Source organism: Pongo pygmaeus, chromosome 13 (assembly GCF_028885625.2).
Source record: "Pongo pygmaeus isolate AG05252 chromosome 13, NHGRI_mPonPyg2-v2.0_pri, whole genome shotgun sequence".
Classification (NCBI taxonomy): Eukaryota; Metazoa; Chordata; class Mammalia; order Primates; family Hominidae; genus Pongo; species Pongo pygmaeus.
The window spans coordinates 106,820,592-106,839,097 of record NC_072386.2 but is presented as its reverse complement, the minus strand read 5'-3'; the positions used below and the strand labels follow the sequence as shown (position 1 = coordinate 106,839,097).

General features: G+C 37.3%; 1 protein-coding gene across 2 annotated transcripts in view; it reads right to left on the bottom strand.

The window, feature by feature from the left end:
* PAPPA (pappalysin 1) overlaps positions 1 to 18,506 on the bottom strand; it is a 246,970-nt gene that overhangs the window by 130,043 nt on the left and 98,421 nt on the right. For both annotated transcript variants that reach the window (XM_054502141.2, XM_063649861.1), the window contains exon 8: positions 4,016 to 4,144. In XM_054502141.2, coding sequence (XP_054358116.1) covers positions 4,016 to 4,144 — 129 coding nt within the window. The remainder of the gene's footprint in view (positions 1 to 4,015; positions 4,145 to 18,506) is intronic.

Genomic DNA, 18,506 nt, shown 5'->3' with positions numbered 1-18,506 from the left:
CAGCATAGAACACATTTCCATCATTGCAGAAAAATCCACTGAATAGTGCTCCTGCGGATGCTGAACTTCAGTTTTCTCATGTGCTAAAATGGAGATAATTAGTCCTACGCCTCTGAGTAGCTTAAAGTGGTCGGCACAGTGGGTGACACATAGAAGATGCTCAAGGAATCACAGTCCCCATTCCCACTTTGCCTTGGGAGTTCTCTGCAGAGTGTGTGACAGCTGTCCCTCCCTCCCCAGAGACCAGCTGGGACCTGTCACAGCATGGAAGAGGCCTTAGACTTTGCCTTTCACCCAGGCAATTAACACTGGGCAATGTTTGTTGCTTTTAAGAGGTGTCAGAGTAGCAGGATAATGCCTTGCAATCAATCCTTAAGATGGCTAGGGCATTGAATTGATCTCCAAGGAGCCACCCAAGTCCTCTCGTGTCTGCACACCTATGAGTAAAGGAGAAGTTTGTATTTCTAGCTGGTCTCAGCATTGTCTGGCAGTGGATCTTGCTTGCTGGAAATTGCTGATGACCTTGTGCTTCTAAGCTAATGCATGGGTTGTTTTGGAAAAGACTTTAAAAAAAAAATACCTGGGCTGGTTCCCTAAGCCACAAAGCTTACTTTCAACCACCCTTCCATCGCCACCCAAACAGTGTTCTACTGGTTTAAACAAAACATTCAGGTCGCTACAAATATCTTCTAGGCATGACAGATCTATCATTAGATAAAGAGGTTCTGCGAAACCTTATTTGACCTCTGGGGCTGGAGCGGGTGGCCGTCTTTCTCTGTGTCCATAGACATCTTTCTCCATCTATCACAGCACTTGTCAAACTGACTGCCTTTGCCTGTTACTTGAGAGCCACTTATAAGAGGCTGTAATTTGCCAAAGGAAGTGACAGAGTCTCCATCATCCTAGCACCCCAGTTTCTGGCACAGTGCCTAGGATATAACAGACAGCATGCAGCCACTCTTTACTTGTTTGCAGAGTTGTCACATCACACAACAATGCAATGGGGAATCCAGATGAGAATCTGGGCCCTCTGTTCATGTATTGGTTCTACATCTCACCAGATGTGGAAGCTTGAGAAAACCTCTGTAATCTCTTTGTGCATTCATTGTTTATCTGTAAAGTATTATAATAAGACCTATCTCACATGGCTGTTGGGTGGGAGAACTCAAGGAGATAATAATGTAGCACAGTGCTTCATGCACAGTAGAGACTCAAGAAGTGTGTATAAATATTATTGTCATTATCAAAACGTTCATCCATTGCCTTCACCTTTACCCGATCTATGTAACGTAGAACCTGCTGCTATGGATCATTTAAGACAGCACTCATGCATTAAGGGCCTCACTGAGTGCTGAGTCTGTCCATATTTCTTCATAAATTCTTTTACAGACAGAGCAAATTAACTTGCATCATTCCATGAAAAATCCTGTTAGCTAAGATGATATCCCTTCTTTTCCCCAAAGTTTTCTTCCTCCCCCACCCCCCCCACCCCTACTTAGGGAAACATCCATAAGCTAAATTTAGTTTTCTACAAAGTATATCAACAAATATTTGATATCTACAGGTAACTGAACATGTGTTTGATGTTTATGCAAGATACTAATTCTAGGTAAAAATACTAAAAAAAAACTGTATTAAATTAAGTATACTATTTAAAAATAATAATAATTATGATACTAATAGTTTTAGATCAGCAAGAATGATATCATTTGCAGTATTTAACCAATTCATCTATATCTGTTTCCACCATGAACTGAGATGAGCTGTAGATGAGGCTCCAAATCTGGTGACTTAAAAAAAAATTGGGCTAAATTAGAAATTCCCAAATCACAATTATGAGTTATCACCAGTGACTGCAAATGTTTTCTGGATAGTCTAGATATGAATTTCAATCTTGGACCCACAAATGATGGGGTACTTTCTCCATGGAGAGTCCTCTGTTTAGTTGTTCAATGTTCCATCAGACAGCAACTTTATCAAAAGCTGGAATTTGATGTATTAATGTGGGAGAGAACAGTGAGAAGTTTCCCTTTCCCCAGTTTTACTGCTCTAGAAACTGTATCTTCTTGTTCTGTTGCTTCATATGAATGTGGATCTTAAATACATACAGCATTGCATGTTAAATAGCTCAAACAAGTGAGGAGCTTTCTATTCTGTGCTTGAGGAGTCAAATTCTTGTCAATCAGCTGATTTGCACCATAATGCAACACTTATAAACTCTTACACTAATCTTTTCAATCTTAAACATTTTGATAATTCAGATATAAAATTTTAGGTGTAGGACATTTAAGAAATAAATATATGATCCAGAAATATATATATAATATACATATATGTTCCTGCTTCAGAAAGCCACTTGAGATTATGCAAATAATTACTTGCCTTATCAGTGCCAATATTTTTTTAATGCCATTTCTTATTTTAAAAACTTGAGTTAGTACCTTTTCATTAACAGTTGGCAAACTTTAGTTGTGGAGTGGGGAGCAAAGAGGAACAGAATCATGCACATACTACTATCTTGTTACACAGCAAGTTTAAAAGATATAATTTACCAATCATCTGATCATGTTTGCAATATTTCTATTGCCTTTAATGTTAAGTCATGTTCAGAAAGAACACTGCTGGCAAATAACTGATGTCTATGTGGATTAGTATTTATATGCCAGCTCTTTTCACTTGCATTACTGCATCATCCTTGCTGTATTCCTAGCTGGTCCTTTCATCCTAAAGCAGAGGTTTCCAGTTTACATTCCATACCACAAAATCATCAGAAACAAATTAAACTGTTCTCCCCCTCTAGCTTAGTGTTAGTGATGAACAGAAAGAAAGAGTCATCTAGTGTGTCTCTTTCATATATGTACTACTCCTACGAGTTGATTCATGTTCTACACATCAGTGGTTTCATCCAACTGTGAAGCAAATTCTTTTTTCATACCAACCCTCCCCTTATAGAAATAGTAATTGCAATTCCATATTGCACAGATATTATGTGACACCCAACAGTGCTATTTAATGAAGGAATTTTGCCAATAGCTTGTTTTGCCTTCTCCACATGTAATGTTTATCATTAAATCTGTCAATAGTTTAAAAAGTCTCTTAGCAATAGTGTGACTTGCAAATAAACACTTTAGCAATGAGGAACATAATTTTAGCAATGAGAGATTTAATTTTGAATGATTATTGGTCTCTTCTCCACCTCTAGAGACAAAACTCTCTATTTTGTACTAGAAAACTTTTTTTCTTATTCTGGAGGAAAAGCATTTAAAAGTTTATTTATTGAGTTTTAAACAATGCAAAAGTCTTGGTGGCTCCTCACCCCTGTTTGCCAGTTGCATAGCATCTTGTCCTGAGAACAAGAAGCTGAATGGATTGATAATCTGATAAAATCCACACTTACTGATTGGACCCACAAATGATGCTTCATTTGCCTCAGTGTACTCATATTCACATTCAATATTCACTCCAGAGTACTGTTTATTATTTATGGTTTAAACATTGTAGTGAGTTAAAATACATCACTGTTTTCATGAGCCTTTGACCCATTTTGTAAATTGTTGTATAATATGATACAATAGAGATAACAAATAAATATGCAGTTTTCATAAATGTGAATGGTAACCAGCAAAGAACGTTAAGTGTTTTAACCTAGATGAACTGTGTCCTGTTAACTGAATCAACGCTGTGACTGAGAGGGAAAAATCTAATGGAATCCTTGTAGCACACATAAAGCAACTGACAGCAAGGGCAAAGGGTAGTAGGTACATAAGGGTAGTTCTGTCTAAATCATATATTGTATTACATAGTTGCAAAATGTATGTGTTCAAAAAAAGAGTCATTGCTTTTCTTCTGAGTTCAGCAAATTGTTTGGAGACCAATCCAGAGACTGCTGGGGACCACTAGTAGCTCACAGCTCATGCACTGAAGAATATGTCATAAGCTCTTCTGTTCAGCACCCTAACCATCTCTTGACCTAACCAGCATCCCTCCTCTTCTTTCTTTAATTAGATCTACTTACTTTTGTATAATGCCATCGCCACAGTACCCACTTCCATGGATGTATGTGACAGCAGGTGACGGCTCACTCTCTTCAGTTCCTGAAATAGTTATGACCCAATACTGGTACACACTGCCAAGATTTAGATCCCTGGAAAATACAAAGAAGATATAATTATACAATTACAATACTGGGCAGACAAGGAGAGAATGGAAAATTGATCCCCTGGAATACGTTCTATCAGTCTTGCTCCTTTTTGAAATCAAATGCACATTTAGTTATCCAATACTTTCTATTGTCCACTATGGTTACATCGGTTAGCTAAGTATAATGGACTACACTAAAATGTACAGTAATAACTAGCATCAATTGACTGATAACTATGTACTTACTAGGTGTTGTTTTTTCTTTAATTTAACCTATACAGCAACCCTGTTGGAAAAGTATCAGACAGCAAATGACTAAAAATGAAGATGTTTGTGAGGAAGCCATCCGGGAAAAATAAATATAAACAAAAGCACAGAGGTGGGAAAGCACCACATCAGATTCTTAGGGCATTATCTGATCAGTTTCCTCATTTTAAGACCTGAGCAGAAACTCCATTACACGTGAGCAAACCCTTTTCTGATGCCGTGTGTACAGTGGCTCTCTGCTTCCCTGCCACTTGCTTCTCCCTATTTCTTTCACTCTCGACAAAATAATAATAATAATAGCAGCATCCATTAATAGAATATAGGGCCTTAGGCTAAACACTTTTCATGAATTTCTTATTTGAGAAACAAAACATCCCTACATGGCTGCTAGTATTTACATGTTGATTTTACAGATGGTGAATCTGAGGCATAGGAAGGTAAAGCAACTTGCTTACAATCATATGCTATTAAGTGATATCCTATATTCTGCCTGTCTTATCCCTATTTTAGGTCTGTTTTAATAACCTCACCCCTTGCAAAGTCGGGTCATGTCCTGGGAATCGCAATTCCAAGGACTGCTTCCTGCCAGATTTCCAACTTGCCTAGACTGCACCTCTCCTCTGACCTAAAGACCTCCTAGTACCTGCTCGGACTTCCTCACAAACACACCACCAAATGAACACGGCTACTGCCAATTATCCTCCAAGGCAAATATATGTTTATGTCAATTCCACATGACCACATCCCCCTCCCTATTTCCTTTTTGACCATTTTCAAATGAAGATGTTATTCCTGTCTTTCATCTACCTCTGCGTCAATTATTTTTAATAATAATTTTTTAATAATAAAAAAGTACCATGGGAAAAAACACAAAATGATAATGAAGAGAATTCCTGTCAGATTCCAGTGTTGGGGGGGATTTCATAAACAAAAGGATGATGTCAAAAAATCTCAAGTTCTCCTGCCCATCTGTTATTTCAGCTGCTGTTAGGACTTGGGCTGTTTGGTTAAGGCCAACAAGATAACAGGTGCAGGGGCAATGGACAGAGAATGTCTTCAGACTCTCAACATAATAATGAGCTGGAGTTTATGAGCATTGAAGGACTCTGGGAAAGAACACAACTTTCCTGAGAATGTTGGATGTATTACCCCAAACGGAGTTTGTTTTAGCAGCACTGGAACTACTAGTATTGTGGGTAGACCAAAAATCCCTGGAGATTTAGTGCTCTGCCAATGAAGATGAAATAGGTGGACATACCAATATCTTGAGAGATTTTTATGCATGAATGATGGTTGTTTTGTAAACCTCAAATCCTAATTTGTTGATAGAATTATAGGGTTTATGATTTCATTTAGCTTATTGGCTGCTTTATCCACATCTAGACTAATGAGCATATACTTCATCTGGTGATAATTCTAAAACTGGAGTTAGGTGGAGAAAAAAGTAACAATCCCAGGGGATAGACAGAGGTACATGATAAATATGACATGCATTGTATTATGCATTCATTTTTTTCTAAAATATGGAGGCATGTTATATATTTTTTAAATGGCCACATTGTGATATAAAATAAGAAATTTTCTTCAGACTACATCCCAGTCCACTGGGGCTATCCAGTCACTGTCTAAGTAGATGGGGGTAGTTCTCTGGAAAAGGGTGAGTATGAAAAGTACTTCTCTACATTGTGTTTTTCACTTCTGGCATGTGTCACGAGTGATTTGTGGCTGATGACATTTAAGGTGGTTGGCTAATATTTGTGAATGTTTTCCTCCTCTCTCCACTTTGTCTTCTCGTTGCGTCTCTTCCTCCTCCTTTTCCTCAATAAACATCAACATAGAGACAAGAAAACATGTGTTTCTGTCCTGGCTGCCTCACTTATTAGCCAGGAAGTCATGGGCCGGTGTTTTACCTTTCTGAGCCTATTTCAAATCAGTCATAAACCTGGCTTCACAGCATTTATCTGCAGATGAAGCATGAGAACATTTATAAAGCACATATGGGCCCAGCCTATGACAAACATTTAATAAATGTTAATCCATTACAATTAATGGTTAATTATCAACATTCTTGTCCACTGAATTTATGCTATGGTCCCCTTACTAGAAGAGATGGAGAGACAAATAAGTAATGTAACCTTGGTGAGGCAAACCCGTGAAGATGCAGCCATCATCTACCATGTGTGCCGTGGCTTGATGAAAAGTATCTTTTCTACTACTTCACTTGGCTGGAACACCCCCAGTGCCTGGCAGCTTGCTCTCTTTCCACGTGACCCATTTCAGCTTCTGAAAATTCTGGATCCCAGAAGGTTTCTCTTTACCCTGGGGCGAAATCTGTGTCCCTGTAACTTCTACCCACCGACCTCCTTCTTATCCACTAACATCATATTTGATTAGTACAGAAACCTTAATAACCTTCCTTCTTCTAGCTGTGTGTGTGTGGTTCATATTTCATTGTTTTCCAGAAGCTTAAGCAGCTCTTTGAGGAAGGTGTTGTTATCCCAAGTTTTCAGATTGAAAAATAAAAATCCAAGTCACTCCCTTAAGTTAAAAGGTGGGGACAGTGGGATGGGTACAAGAGTTACTAAAAAGATTATGTTTTCCATGGAAAAGTTCCTATGATGAAACTATATTTTACCAAAGTTAAAGTCAGAGTTAATGCTAAATGAGGGCTCTTTTCTCAAGAACCTAGGTAGAATAGATTTCTTTCAGAAGGATAAGCTAGTGGCTTCTGAAGGCGTTGCTGGAGGTTAGAACCTATTTCATTGTTGGTCTAAAAGTAGGACATTTTCGTCAAGTTGTTCCTTTCAGCTGCTCCTAAAACCACCTGGAAAGCCTTATGCTATCACTTGAACTCCTTCCCCTCCTGTGCCTCCTACATTCAGATGGACCCTAAGCCCTCTCAATTCTCCCCACCCAGGAGTTTCCATGTCATCCTTTCTTCAACTCTCCTGAGGCCCATTATGTCAATCTTGACGGCCGAAGCAGCCTCTGGCTTAATGTCCTGCTTCGAGCATATCCCGTTTCCAGTGTTGCCAACATCGTCAGAATATTCTTAAATTTAGAGTCACTCTCCAGCTCAAAATCTTTCATTTAGTGCAGCGACAGGAGCTTGCTACCAAGCTGAAACTTCCAATTTACTCTTTCTTTGGAACTAAAACTTTAACAGGTCACCTGAGATGTGATTATTTTGGCTACTTCTGATTTCTGTCATCAAATTTTGAATGCCATTTTAAGTTTTTTCTTTTTAAACTTCAACCATCAGTATTAGTAAATCATAAAGTCTGCATCTGAATATTTTATGTGTGTAGCTAATATATTTAAATGTGATGAAGTTGTTTGTCTATTCTGAAGGGTTGTTCTGTGGAATCTTTGCAATTTTTTTTTTAAGACAGTCTTGCTCTGTCACCCAGGCAGAAGTCACAGCTCTCACTGTAGCCTCAAACTCGCTGGCTCAACCAATCCTCCCACCTCAGCCTCCTGAGTAGCTGGGACTACAGGCATGCACCACCACAGTGGCTAATTTTTAAAATATATTTTGTAGAGATGGGGTCTAATCAGGTTGCGCAGGCTGGTTTAGAACACCTGGGATCCAGTGATCCTCTTCACTCGGCCTCCCAAAGTGTTGGGATTATAGGCATGAGCCACTGTGCCTGGCCCTCATGCATTTTTTTAAAAAAACAAAACAAAACAAAACACTTTTTTCTACATTTAACCGTCATTCTTTAACACATATCGCAAATGGCATATGTGCCATAGGGTTGTATTTCTGATAATTAGAAACAAAAATGCTGGCATTTCTGGTTGATATAATCTCAGTATTCTGCTTCAGAAAGTCATACTGATGGTAAATGTATATTGAATTTAGAGCACAACTTACACTAAAATTTAATTATAGGTTGTGAAATCATTATCTAAAATATTAATATATACATAAGGAGGGTAAGCACCTCATGACTTAAGCTTAAATATGCATTTAAAATGCATAAATTAAAGTGTATTGGTATGTAGTTAATATGATAGGTCAATTGAAACCTATCTGAAATCTGTAGATAAGTCGTGTGATTTTGCGGGGGTCTGTTTTTCTGTCTTTTAATCAGGATGTTTGATTCTTGTCCCATACCACTGTGAAGGTCAAATAAACACAAAAGTCATATAGGAGGAAGGGGAGAGAGAGCCTCATTACCCTATGGAAACGCCACATTTTGCTTCTTCCAGAAAACTCTCTCTGAGCTCCTTAAATACTCATTATTGATCCTATTGTTTCTATATCACAGCATTCGTTTATCATTGTCTATCTCTTCAAATAGTCTCTATAACTAAACTGTGTTATATTTCTTTAAAACTCCATCCTCTGGAATAAAAACAGTAATCATAGTTTCTATGTGTTGCCTACTTATTATATGCTAGGCACTATGTATCATATTTTGTATGTATAGTCTCAACCAAAAGAACAATCCCTTGAATAACTGTCTTCCTTGTGAGATGAGGAAACTAACACTTAGGAAGATTAAGCTACTTGCCGATAGTCACAATATTTTTGTCATGGAGTAGAGATTTGAACCAGTTCTGTCTAACTCCATTCCAAGACAGTGCTTTCCAAAGACGGAAGCCCCAAGCTTTCTCAAAGTACAGCAGAACAGAAATCAAAAGACTTTGTTTTGGATCACAAAGAGCTTACATACAAAGACCAGTTGAAAGATTTGGAATTTGTGTTTCATGACTTCCAAATCTTTGTTTTTCTATAGTAATTTCATAGTATTTCCCTATGAAATACTACCGCTGACTCACTGACCATGGACAAGCCATTTCCTTTTTCTGTCCATCCATTTTTTTAATCTATGAAAGAAGAATCTGGGAAGGATGTGATGATTAGTTCTGCAATCCATGGGTCTAATTTAAGGAGGAGTGTTGTGTTGTATCCTTATGTCTTGAGCTTTTCCATAGGCTAGAAACTGCTTCAGCATTTAAAATTCTGCACTGAGAACGTGTGTAGGTCTGGATCTACCACCCAGATTGTCTGAGTTAGAAGACATAAGATGGGACCACCTAGGATGCCTTTGGCTCAGGAAGAGTCCAAGTATTCCAGTCTAGCCTTGAGCTAAGAACCAGAGGGTAATGTCTGGGCACTTTGTATATAACCCTCCAGCCAAGAATGGGAAGGGAAGGAAACTTCACTTTTTGAGCCTGAGATGATGTGCCAAAGACTATACATGCTATAATTATTGTTTTAATTAGAAAATACTTCACTTATATAGAAAAGTACAGACTATACTATAACAAATGTTCATAGGCTTACTATACAGCTTTGTCAAATTATAACATTGTGCCATATTTTCTTCATATCTTTTGTTTTTGGTGTGAAAGGAATAAATACTGATCAAGTTTAAACCCACCTGTATGCTCCTCCTGTATCTCATTTCCTTCCCAGGCACATTTTTATACTTTTTGCACAACGTATTATTTTACATATTTTAAATTTCATAGATGTTTTAATATTATACTTATTTTGTAGCTGGCTGTTTTTCTTTTTTCCTTAGCATTGTTTGAGATCACACACATTGCTACAAGTAGATCTGGCGTATTTGTTTTCACTAACATAAGTATTTTACCGTGTGAATATATCATACTTTATTTGGCCATTCTTTTCCTGATAGATACCTAGGTTGGTTCTTTTATTATTGCTATTATTGTTATTTAATCACTGTGTTTATTATTTACAATGTTACTTTAAATATTTGTGTTCTTTTCCTCTGTGCACATAGCAAGAGTTTTCTGAGGGAAAAAGAGGCTAAAATGGTATCATTAGGTTAAGGTAATTACATCTTCAACTATTAGATATTGCCAAAGTATTTACCAAAATGATTGTATCAATTAACACATCTACCCAAAGGCTTCCCATTCCCGAAGTGCTGGTCCTTGCCAGCCCTTGATTCTGCCAAATATGTAATTTTTTTTTGTCAATCTGATGGTTACTAAATGATACTTAATTACTGTTTTATTTTGCCTTTCCCTGATTACTAACAAGCCTGAGTATCTTTTCATATGTTTGTGGATCAAGTAGGTTTCTAGTCATGCATATTGTTTGTTCATCTTTTTGCCTATTTTAAATTGTTTTGTTTTTCTATATTAATACATAAGTATATTTACATATACTGGATATTAATTCTTTATAATTAAAGCCATTGTAAATACCATTTCATAGTCTATGACTCCTAATTTTTCATTATGTTTATGCTGCTTTGTTGATAAGAGAATTTTGTATCCTTCATGATTTGTGTTTTTCATATGTTGTCGAATAAACATTCCTTTAATCTAAGATCATAAAATAGTCTCTTTTATTTCCTTTCAATAATTTTAAGGTTTTGTTTGTTACCTATATGGTTTCAAGCACCTACAATATAGGTTTTTATTATTATTATTTTTTTTTACTATTATTATTTTTTAGACGGAGTTTCATTATTGTTGTCCAAGCTGGAGTGCAGTGGAGCAATCTTGGCTCACTGCAACCTCTGCCTCCCATGTTGAAGGGATTCTCCTGCCTCAGCCTCCCAAGTAGCTGGGATTATAGGCATGTGCCACCATGCCTGGTGAATTTTATATTTTTAGTAGAGACGGGGTTTTACCATGTTGGCCAGGCTGCTTTCGAACCCCTGACCTCAGGTGATCCACCTGCCTTGGCCTCCCAAAGTGTTGGGATTACAGGCGTAAGCCACCATGCCTGGCCCACAGTATAGTTTTTTAAATGATGTGAAATAAGGATTGTTTCCCCCCCAAATATGTATTAAAATTATTTGTCCAGCACTAGTTAATCTCTTTAAGATAACAGTTAATCCTTTCACTACTGAATTGTAATACTGCCTTTGCCATATATCATTTCAGTACTTTCATATTCTTTTTTTTTCTGGGTTGTCTTGTTTCATTGGTCTATTTTTGCTCTTGTTGCCCAGGCTGGAGTGCAATGGTGCGATCTCGGCTCACCTCAACCTCCGCCTCCCGGGTTCAAGTGATTCTCCTGCCTCAGCCTTCCCAGTAGCTGGGATTACAGGCATGTGCCACCATGCCTGGCTAATTTTGTATTTTTAATAGAGACAGGGTTTCTCCATGTTGGTCAGGCTGGTCTCAAACTCCCGACCTCAGGTGATCTGCCTGCCTTGGCCTCTCAAAGTGCTGGAATTACAGGCATGAGCCATGCCACCCAGCCTCATTGGTCTGTTTTTTATCTACTGTTTTATCGGTAGCAGTCTATAGCGATTTCCATAGCAACATAAAAGTCTAGATTTACATTATAAGTTCATTCTATAGTTTTCCTTTTCAAAAGGGTCCCTTGCTCTTCCATGTGAACTTCCATGTGAAGCTTCCTCCTTACAAATGCCTGTTGGGATTTTGATTCCAATTTCATTGAATGTACCAGTGTATTTGAGGAGAAAGGGCATTTTTATGATACTGTGTCTTCCCCCATTTATGCACACAGTTTATCTTTTTATTTATTTAGGTCTTCTTTTATAGTTTCAGTGAAGTTTTAAAGCTTTCCTCATAAAAATTGTGATGATTTTTTATTAGCAATATATGCCTTACTCTAAGCATTTTATAGGTGTCAGTGCTATAGTAAATAGTAGCTTTTTATCTAGCTATTTACACACACACACACATACACATAATTACGTGTAGGTTTATTTGTATTCTAATAGTTTGGGGATAATAAAAATAATTGAGTTTTATATAAATTTATATTATATTTAGAAGTCCTCACAGACTGTTTTATTTGTTCTAGTAATTGTTGATTCTTAGTAATTTTTCTATATTGTTTCCAGTAGATGAAGAATAATGTTAGTTTTGTCGTTTCCTTTTCAATCCTCAGACTTTTTTTTGTTTTTGTTTTTTGAGACGGAGTCTCGCTCTGTCGCCCAGGCTGGAGTGCAGTGGCGCGATCTCGGCTCACTGCAAGCTCCGCCTCCGGGGCTCACGCCATTCTCCCGCCTCAACCACCCGAGTAGCTGGGACTACAGGCGCCCTCCACCATGCCCCGCTAATTTTTTTGTATTTTTAATAGAGACGGAGGTTTCACCGTCTCTAGCCAGGACGGTCTCAATCTCCTGACCTCATGATCCGCCCGCCTCGGCCTCCCAAAGCGCTGGCATTACAGGCTTGAGCCACTGCGCCCAGCCTTTTGTTTCTATTTTTCGTCTAGCTGCGCTAGGTAGGAGACCAATGGCAAAACTGGGTATTCTGAAGATGACCCTGTGATCAAAAAACTTTTTACATTGTACTTATTCCCAGTTTACTGTAATTTTTTCATCATGAAGGAATCTGATTTTACAGGGTTTTAAAAACTACATCTAGTAAAAATTCCTGTTTTAAAAATTATTTAATTCACAAATATTGTGAATTACATTAATAGACCACCTAATGTTAAAGTCACCTCTTTAACATTGTATGTGGTTTTTAATACATTGCTGAATTCTGTTGGCAAATATATAAGATTTTGGCTTATTTGTTAGAAATTCCATTGATTGAAAAGTTTTACCTTTTTCATTTGTTTATTCGTGTTTTGTTTGTTAATGTGCTGCATTGTGGACAGAGCTTATGTTCTATGTGATACTGATACTTTAATATTTGTTTAAATTTGTTTTGTGGCCTAGTACATGGTAAAAAAAACTTTAAAAAATAGTCTACATCTGTATTCTAGAAGGAAATATTCATAATTTAGTTCTGTATCAGGGTTCTATAAATTTTTATCAGCTCAAATTTTTTTGTGTTGTTCAAAATCTTCTAGATTATTACTATATTTTAGTTTGCTTGATCTATAAATTATTGAGAAAAATGTGTTAAAATATCACAATGTCATGCATTTATCTTTTTTTAGGTAAAAGTCATTGATTTATATATTTTCAGGTCATATTATTTGGTAAATTCAGGTTTTAAATCATAATATCTTCCTTTTATCATTATGTGGTGACTTTTTTTTTAAATCACAGTAACATATTTGCCAAATGTCTCCTTAGTCTGAAAACTATATTAATTTGTTTGGTTAGCATTTACCTGGTAAATATTGTCCCCACCTTTACCTTTAACCTTTCAGCAAAACTTTCTTGAGTTAAATCTGACTAGAGAATCTCTATCTTCATCCAATTGACTTTAATCTGATTAGTATAATGACTTATGTTTCCATTTTTTCCTTGCTTATTTATTCCTTTCCTCCTTTCTTCCCTTCACTTGGATTTATCGAATTTTTAAATTTCCATTATTTGTCTCTTCTTTGTTCACTTAACTTTGAAAATTGTACTTTCTAGTTTTATTTATTTTTTGTTGTTATTGTATTCTGTTTATTCTAAAATACTAATTTGTATACTTCTCACCAAAGTCAAAATTTAGTAAAAAGCCCTTAGGTTGTTTACTGACCCTTATTTTGATGCCTTGTTTAGTTTTTTTCATGTTTTTAATTTTCAGATTCAGTGGGTTTTAATCTGTGGGAATCATGTGCTCCCTGGGTCAAGTCCATGTCCTCCCTCAGAGTGATTTTACGTTAATTTCTAGGTACCCCTGCAACATCACTAACCTGGAATCTTTTTTTTTTTTTTCACTTAATTTTTCAGCTCAGGCATTTTCACACCATACTGAGCAGTATAAATTCAAACATCAAGTCTTTGTGAGGTATAAGACAATGGTTATAAATTTCCACTTAGATCCTAGGCAAAGATAGTAAGTCTTAATGACAGTTAAGTCAAATCATGTTAATTGTCATGGTATTAAGGTAGGTAGCTAGACATATGCATATACATATTTTTTCCCTAGTACACCCTTTCACTAAACATGTAGATTTTCAGGGGTCATTTCAGGGGTCCTGAAAATCTCATTTAAAATCCTTATTTTAAAAGTGTTAGTCCCAATACACTACCTTGCAGAGTTGCAAAGCCACATCTCTCCTGGGGTGAACAAGAATATTCAAGCCGAGTACTCAATTGCCAAAACTGATGGCTCTCCCTTATCGAAACTATACCAACCACAAATTTAAATCCAGGGTTTACCTGTTTAGTTCCCAGTTCTATTTTATTTCTTGCATGTCTTGCCCCTGGAAATATCCTTTTCTGTTTTTCTGATCTCAGTCATGCATTTTAAAGGATGCTAGTTATATCTGTAATATTTTATCTAGAATATCCAATGGATGCTCATATTGGAAAAGTTTTTAGTTTAGTTACTTTACCAAATTTTCCATACTATTTCTAATATAAACCTGAAAGGCAGAAATTATTTTAATTTTTCAGTTGAGATTCAGTGTAGTTCAGTCATCTGCTCAATGTCAGAGATGTAATAATTATAAAACAAGATTTAAACCATGCTGTTTGCCTCTAGAACCCTTTATCTTTCCAAGACATTGAGCTGACTTTTTGGATGAGCACACACTAGTGAGTCATATAGTAATATCCAGTAAAATACAGACCACAAAAACTATCTGAAGATAAAACAAGCTTCCATTTATGGTTCTAAAGTATTTTAGGAAAGCGAAACTCAGATTATATTATATTATATATTTTTTAAATGTAGAAAGGTAGAGAACAATAGTTTCAACTCCAACATATCTTTAGAATGGAAGCTGACTTTTAAAAAAAAAAAGGGAAGTGACAGTATATAATCTCAATTGCTTTTTTCCCCCCAAAATAAAAATCATCCATGCTTATTATAGCAAATTAGAAGGCAATATGAAAGAATTAAAGTAGAATAATCTCAAATTCCATTACCCTGAGACAGCTACCAGGAACATTTTGGTCAGGATCCTTTCAGTGTCTTTCTTTTTTTTTTTTTTTTTTTTGAGACGGAGTCTTGCTCTGTCACCCAGGCTGGAGTGCAGTAGTGCAATCTTGGCTCATTGCAAGCTCTGCCTCCCAGGTTCATGCCATTCTCCTGCCTCAGCTTCCTGAGTAGCTGGGACTACAGGAGCCCACCACCACGCCCAGCTAATTTTTTGTATTTTTAGTAGAGACGGGGTTTCACCATATTAGCCAGGATGGTCTATCTCCTGACCTTGTGATCCGCCCACCCTGGCCTCCCAAAGTGCTGGGATTACAGGCGTGAGCCACCATGCCCAGCCTTTCAGTATCTTTCTATGTATAAACACACATACACATATTATTTTGTATAAATATAAGATCACAAATTTGTAATATCACTTCGTATTTAGTGTTCATGAAGAAAGACTGACAAGTAAATCCAGATAGTAGCTTAATGCTAGTTGATTATATTTATGGCTTTATTTTTTAAAATTTCTGAATAAATATATTTGTATTGTTTTAGGTATGCTTACACTTATACATCCAAATAGCTTTCACTGGTTTCTGGGATGCAAAGATGAACACATTATGGTGCTGCTTTTAGGATGCTCATTGGATGGCAGGGAAGAGACATTAAAATTGAGGCTTTAAAACAGCCTAAAAAAAAATGTAGGGGCTGTAGGAGCACAGAGGGTTGGTTTCTTACCCTGGATGATGGGGAGGGAGTGTGAGAAAATTTCCCAAGGAGGTACATTGGCTTGACTGGAGAAAGTCAGAAGAAGTCATCAGGAGAAAGAGGAAAGGACTGGCTTTCCCAGCAAATGACATCATCATACTTGTTTGGTGGAAGACCATTTAGGTAGCAGTATAGATAATGAGTTTGGAAGGAAAGTTGAAAAGGCAGTACCTGAAGGCAAAGACACCAAATATTCCCTGTAGGATGGAATAAATTGAGTACCTAGAAAATTTTGGTATTATGCTAGATATTTTTATATTCTATTTTATTTAACAAGAACTAAAGCTTACAAAATGTCCTTCTTTACTGAATGGCATTGGAGCTGTGATTAGTCTTCTCAAAAGAATTTATTTCTTAATATTCACATATTAAAGTTATATACACACAGTTTTCCCACTGAGTGATGACTATGTATGCCTTAATTCCAATTTTGTCTGAGTATTACTCTGAATTTTTAAGGAAACCTTTTATTTCTGTTGACTGAGAGGTACTTTGGTCCACTTTTTATTGGTGGTGGTGGGTGGTTGGTAAGGATCTGAGACAGAAAGTATTGTATGCCCTTGGGAAGAAATATTTTGAAAGATAGTTTAACATACTCATTGTGGAACAAGTTTCAGAAAAAAATGGCTGTTTTATTAGTTTTTGTTGTGATTGTGGCCCAATCAGCTATTTTTCTCTGGACATCACTTTTATAGTTCAATTTTTAAAAAAAGTATGAAGTTCAGTCAAAATGGAGGACCCAAAGATGAAGAAGATACTGCCATTGGTTTCAAACAGTTCAAAGGGCAAAAGAGAGGATAAACCAAGTAGAGTGTGATTGTAACACAAAGTAGAGTTTGGCGAGTGCTAGCAGAGGAAGACCAAATAGTGGTTTAAAGAATGAGAAAGGCTTAGGGAGGCTTCTTTTTGATAGCTGGGTTATGTTGGTTTCCTTCCACAGGTGTTCTTAGTGTCCTATACTTTATTACAAAAGTGAACACACATTTTGCAATCACATGTTGAATGCCTGACTACCTTGGTGTATGTTAAGTGCTTCAAGGACAGAGAACATTAGCCCTTCCTTGCTGTATCTCTGTGCCTGGTGCAGTGCCTAGCACAGAATAAGTTCTCAGCAATATCTGTTGAATGAATTAATAGTTTGAGAAAGCACACATATCAAAAAATGTGAATGATAAGTATAGTGCTCTGAGCAGTAGAAACAGCATAAAACAAGAAAGAAGTAAACTTTTTCTAGATTAAGAACAGTTCATTTAGACTGAAATTCAGGGTAAACCAAAGGAAGTGGAAACGTTTCACTAAAATGGTTGGGTGGAGTGTGCAGTAGATGGCAGGAGGCTCTGAGGTGAGATGTTGGGGCTTGAGTCATCAAGTGACAGAGAATCACTGTTGTAAACGCAAGGAACTGAATGCAATAATTCTCCAAGCCTCCAGCCTATGCCAGCTGTAGAAGTCAGAACTTAGATGCGCTAACGGTAGTTGAGATACTGAATCTGCATCCAGTCTTTGTATAGCCTGGGATCCCACCACACCCATCTTCCCTCTTTCTGGACCCAGCTACTCAGTAGACTGCAGCCTTTCCACTTCAGGTGCCCCCTTATTAAAGCAAAGCTGTCATGCTGAGGACTCAGTGCCAAGAAAAAATCTTTGGGAAAATGGCCTTTTGCCTTGTAACATCCATTTTCTTGTTTCTCCTGGTGGTCACTGTGAGCTCCAACCCATTGTCTGGATTAAATAGATGAAAAAGGAGATGACAGAGATCTGAGACTCCATTGGGCATTTGGATTCCTTCTCAATTGGGCTAGGGTCCATCCCTCTCACACAGGTAATGCAAAACTCATTCTTTTCCAACTGGCAACGCCATCCTTACTCTGTATAAGGCTCTGAAAGGAGCAATTGTATACATGTGACTGATTAATTCCAGCAGTCTTTGATATAATTGTCCAAAGATTTGCCCTGGTACTGATTTAAAACACAGTAGCCAATTTAATAAAACTAACAGTTTGCAGCCAAGGCCTGTGTTATTTTGTTTTAATCATCTTTTATCACCAATTGAAATGATTTTCTACTTTCTTGGTGCAATAAAACAAAATAGAAGGAAAAGAATGGAGGGACAATGTGGAAATTATAAAAGATCCAGAGCTTCAAATCCTGGGATAAGGTAACAGCGGTCCTGAGATTTAACTGGTAATTTGTGTCAGACTGAGATTTGAAGGGAAGACATTTAACAGTTTGGAGGAAACTCCACACCTGGATAGCATTAAAGAAGGGAGAGAGGAAAAGATCTACAAAGAACTCTTGTTTTTTCCTGAATGCAACCAAAGGCGATGTGTGACAGCTTCCCCAAACATTCTACTGGTGATGGACAGGTCACTTGATTACAGAGCAGGGGCTTGTGACAAGCTGACCAGTCGCCAAGGACTCTGGGAGCCAAAACACCAGATACAGTTGGAGGTAAACAAGGCACGCTGCAGAGTGTGAAAATCGAGGCCAAGTCAGGGCCAGGGAGTCCAACGGAGGGCCCCAGTGACAGCTGGTGATTGAGCGGCACTAACTGAACACAGTTGTGGAGGAGCAGGGGCCAGTAAGGAAAGCCATCT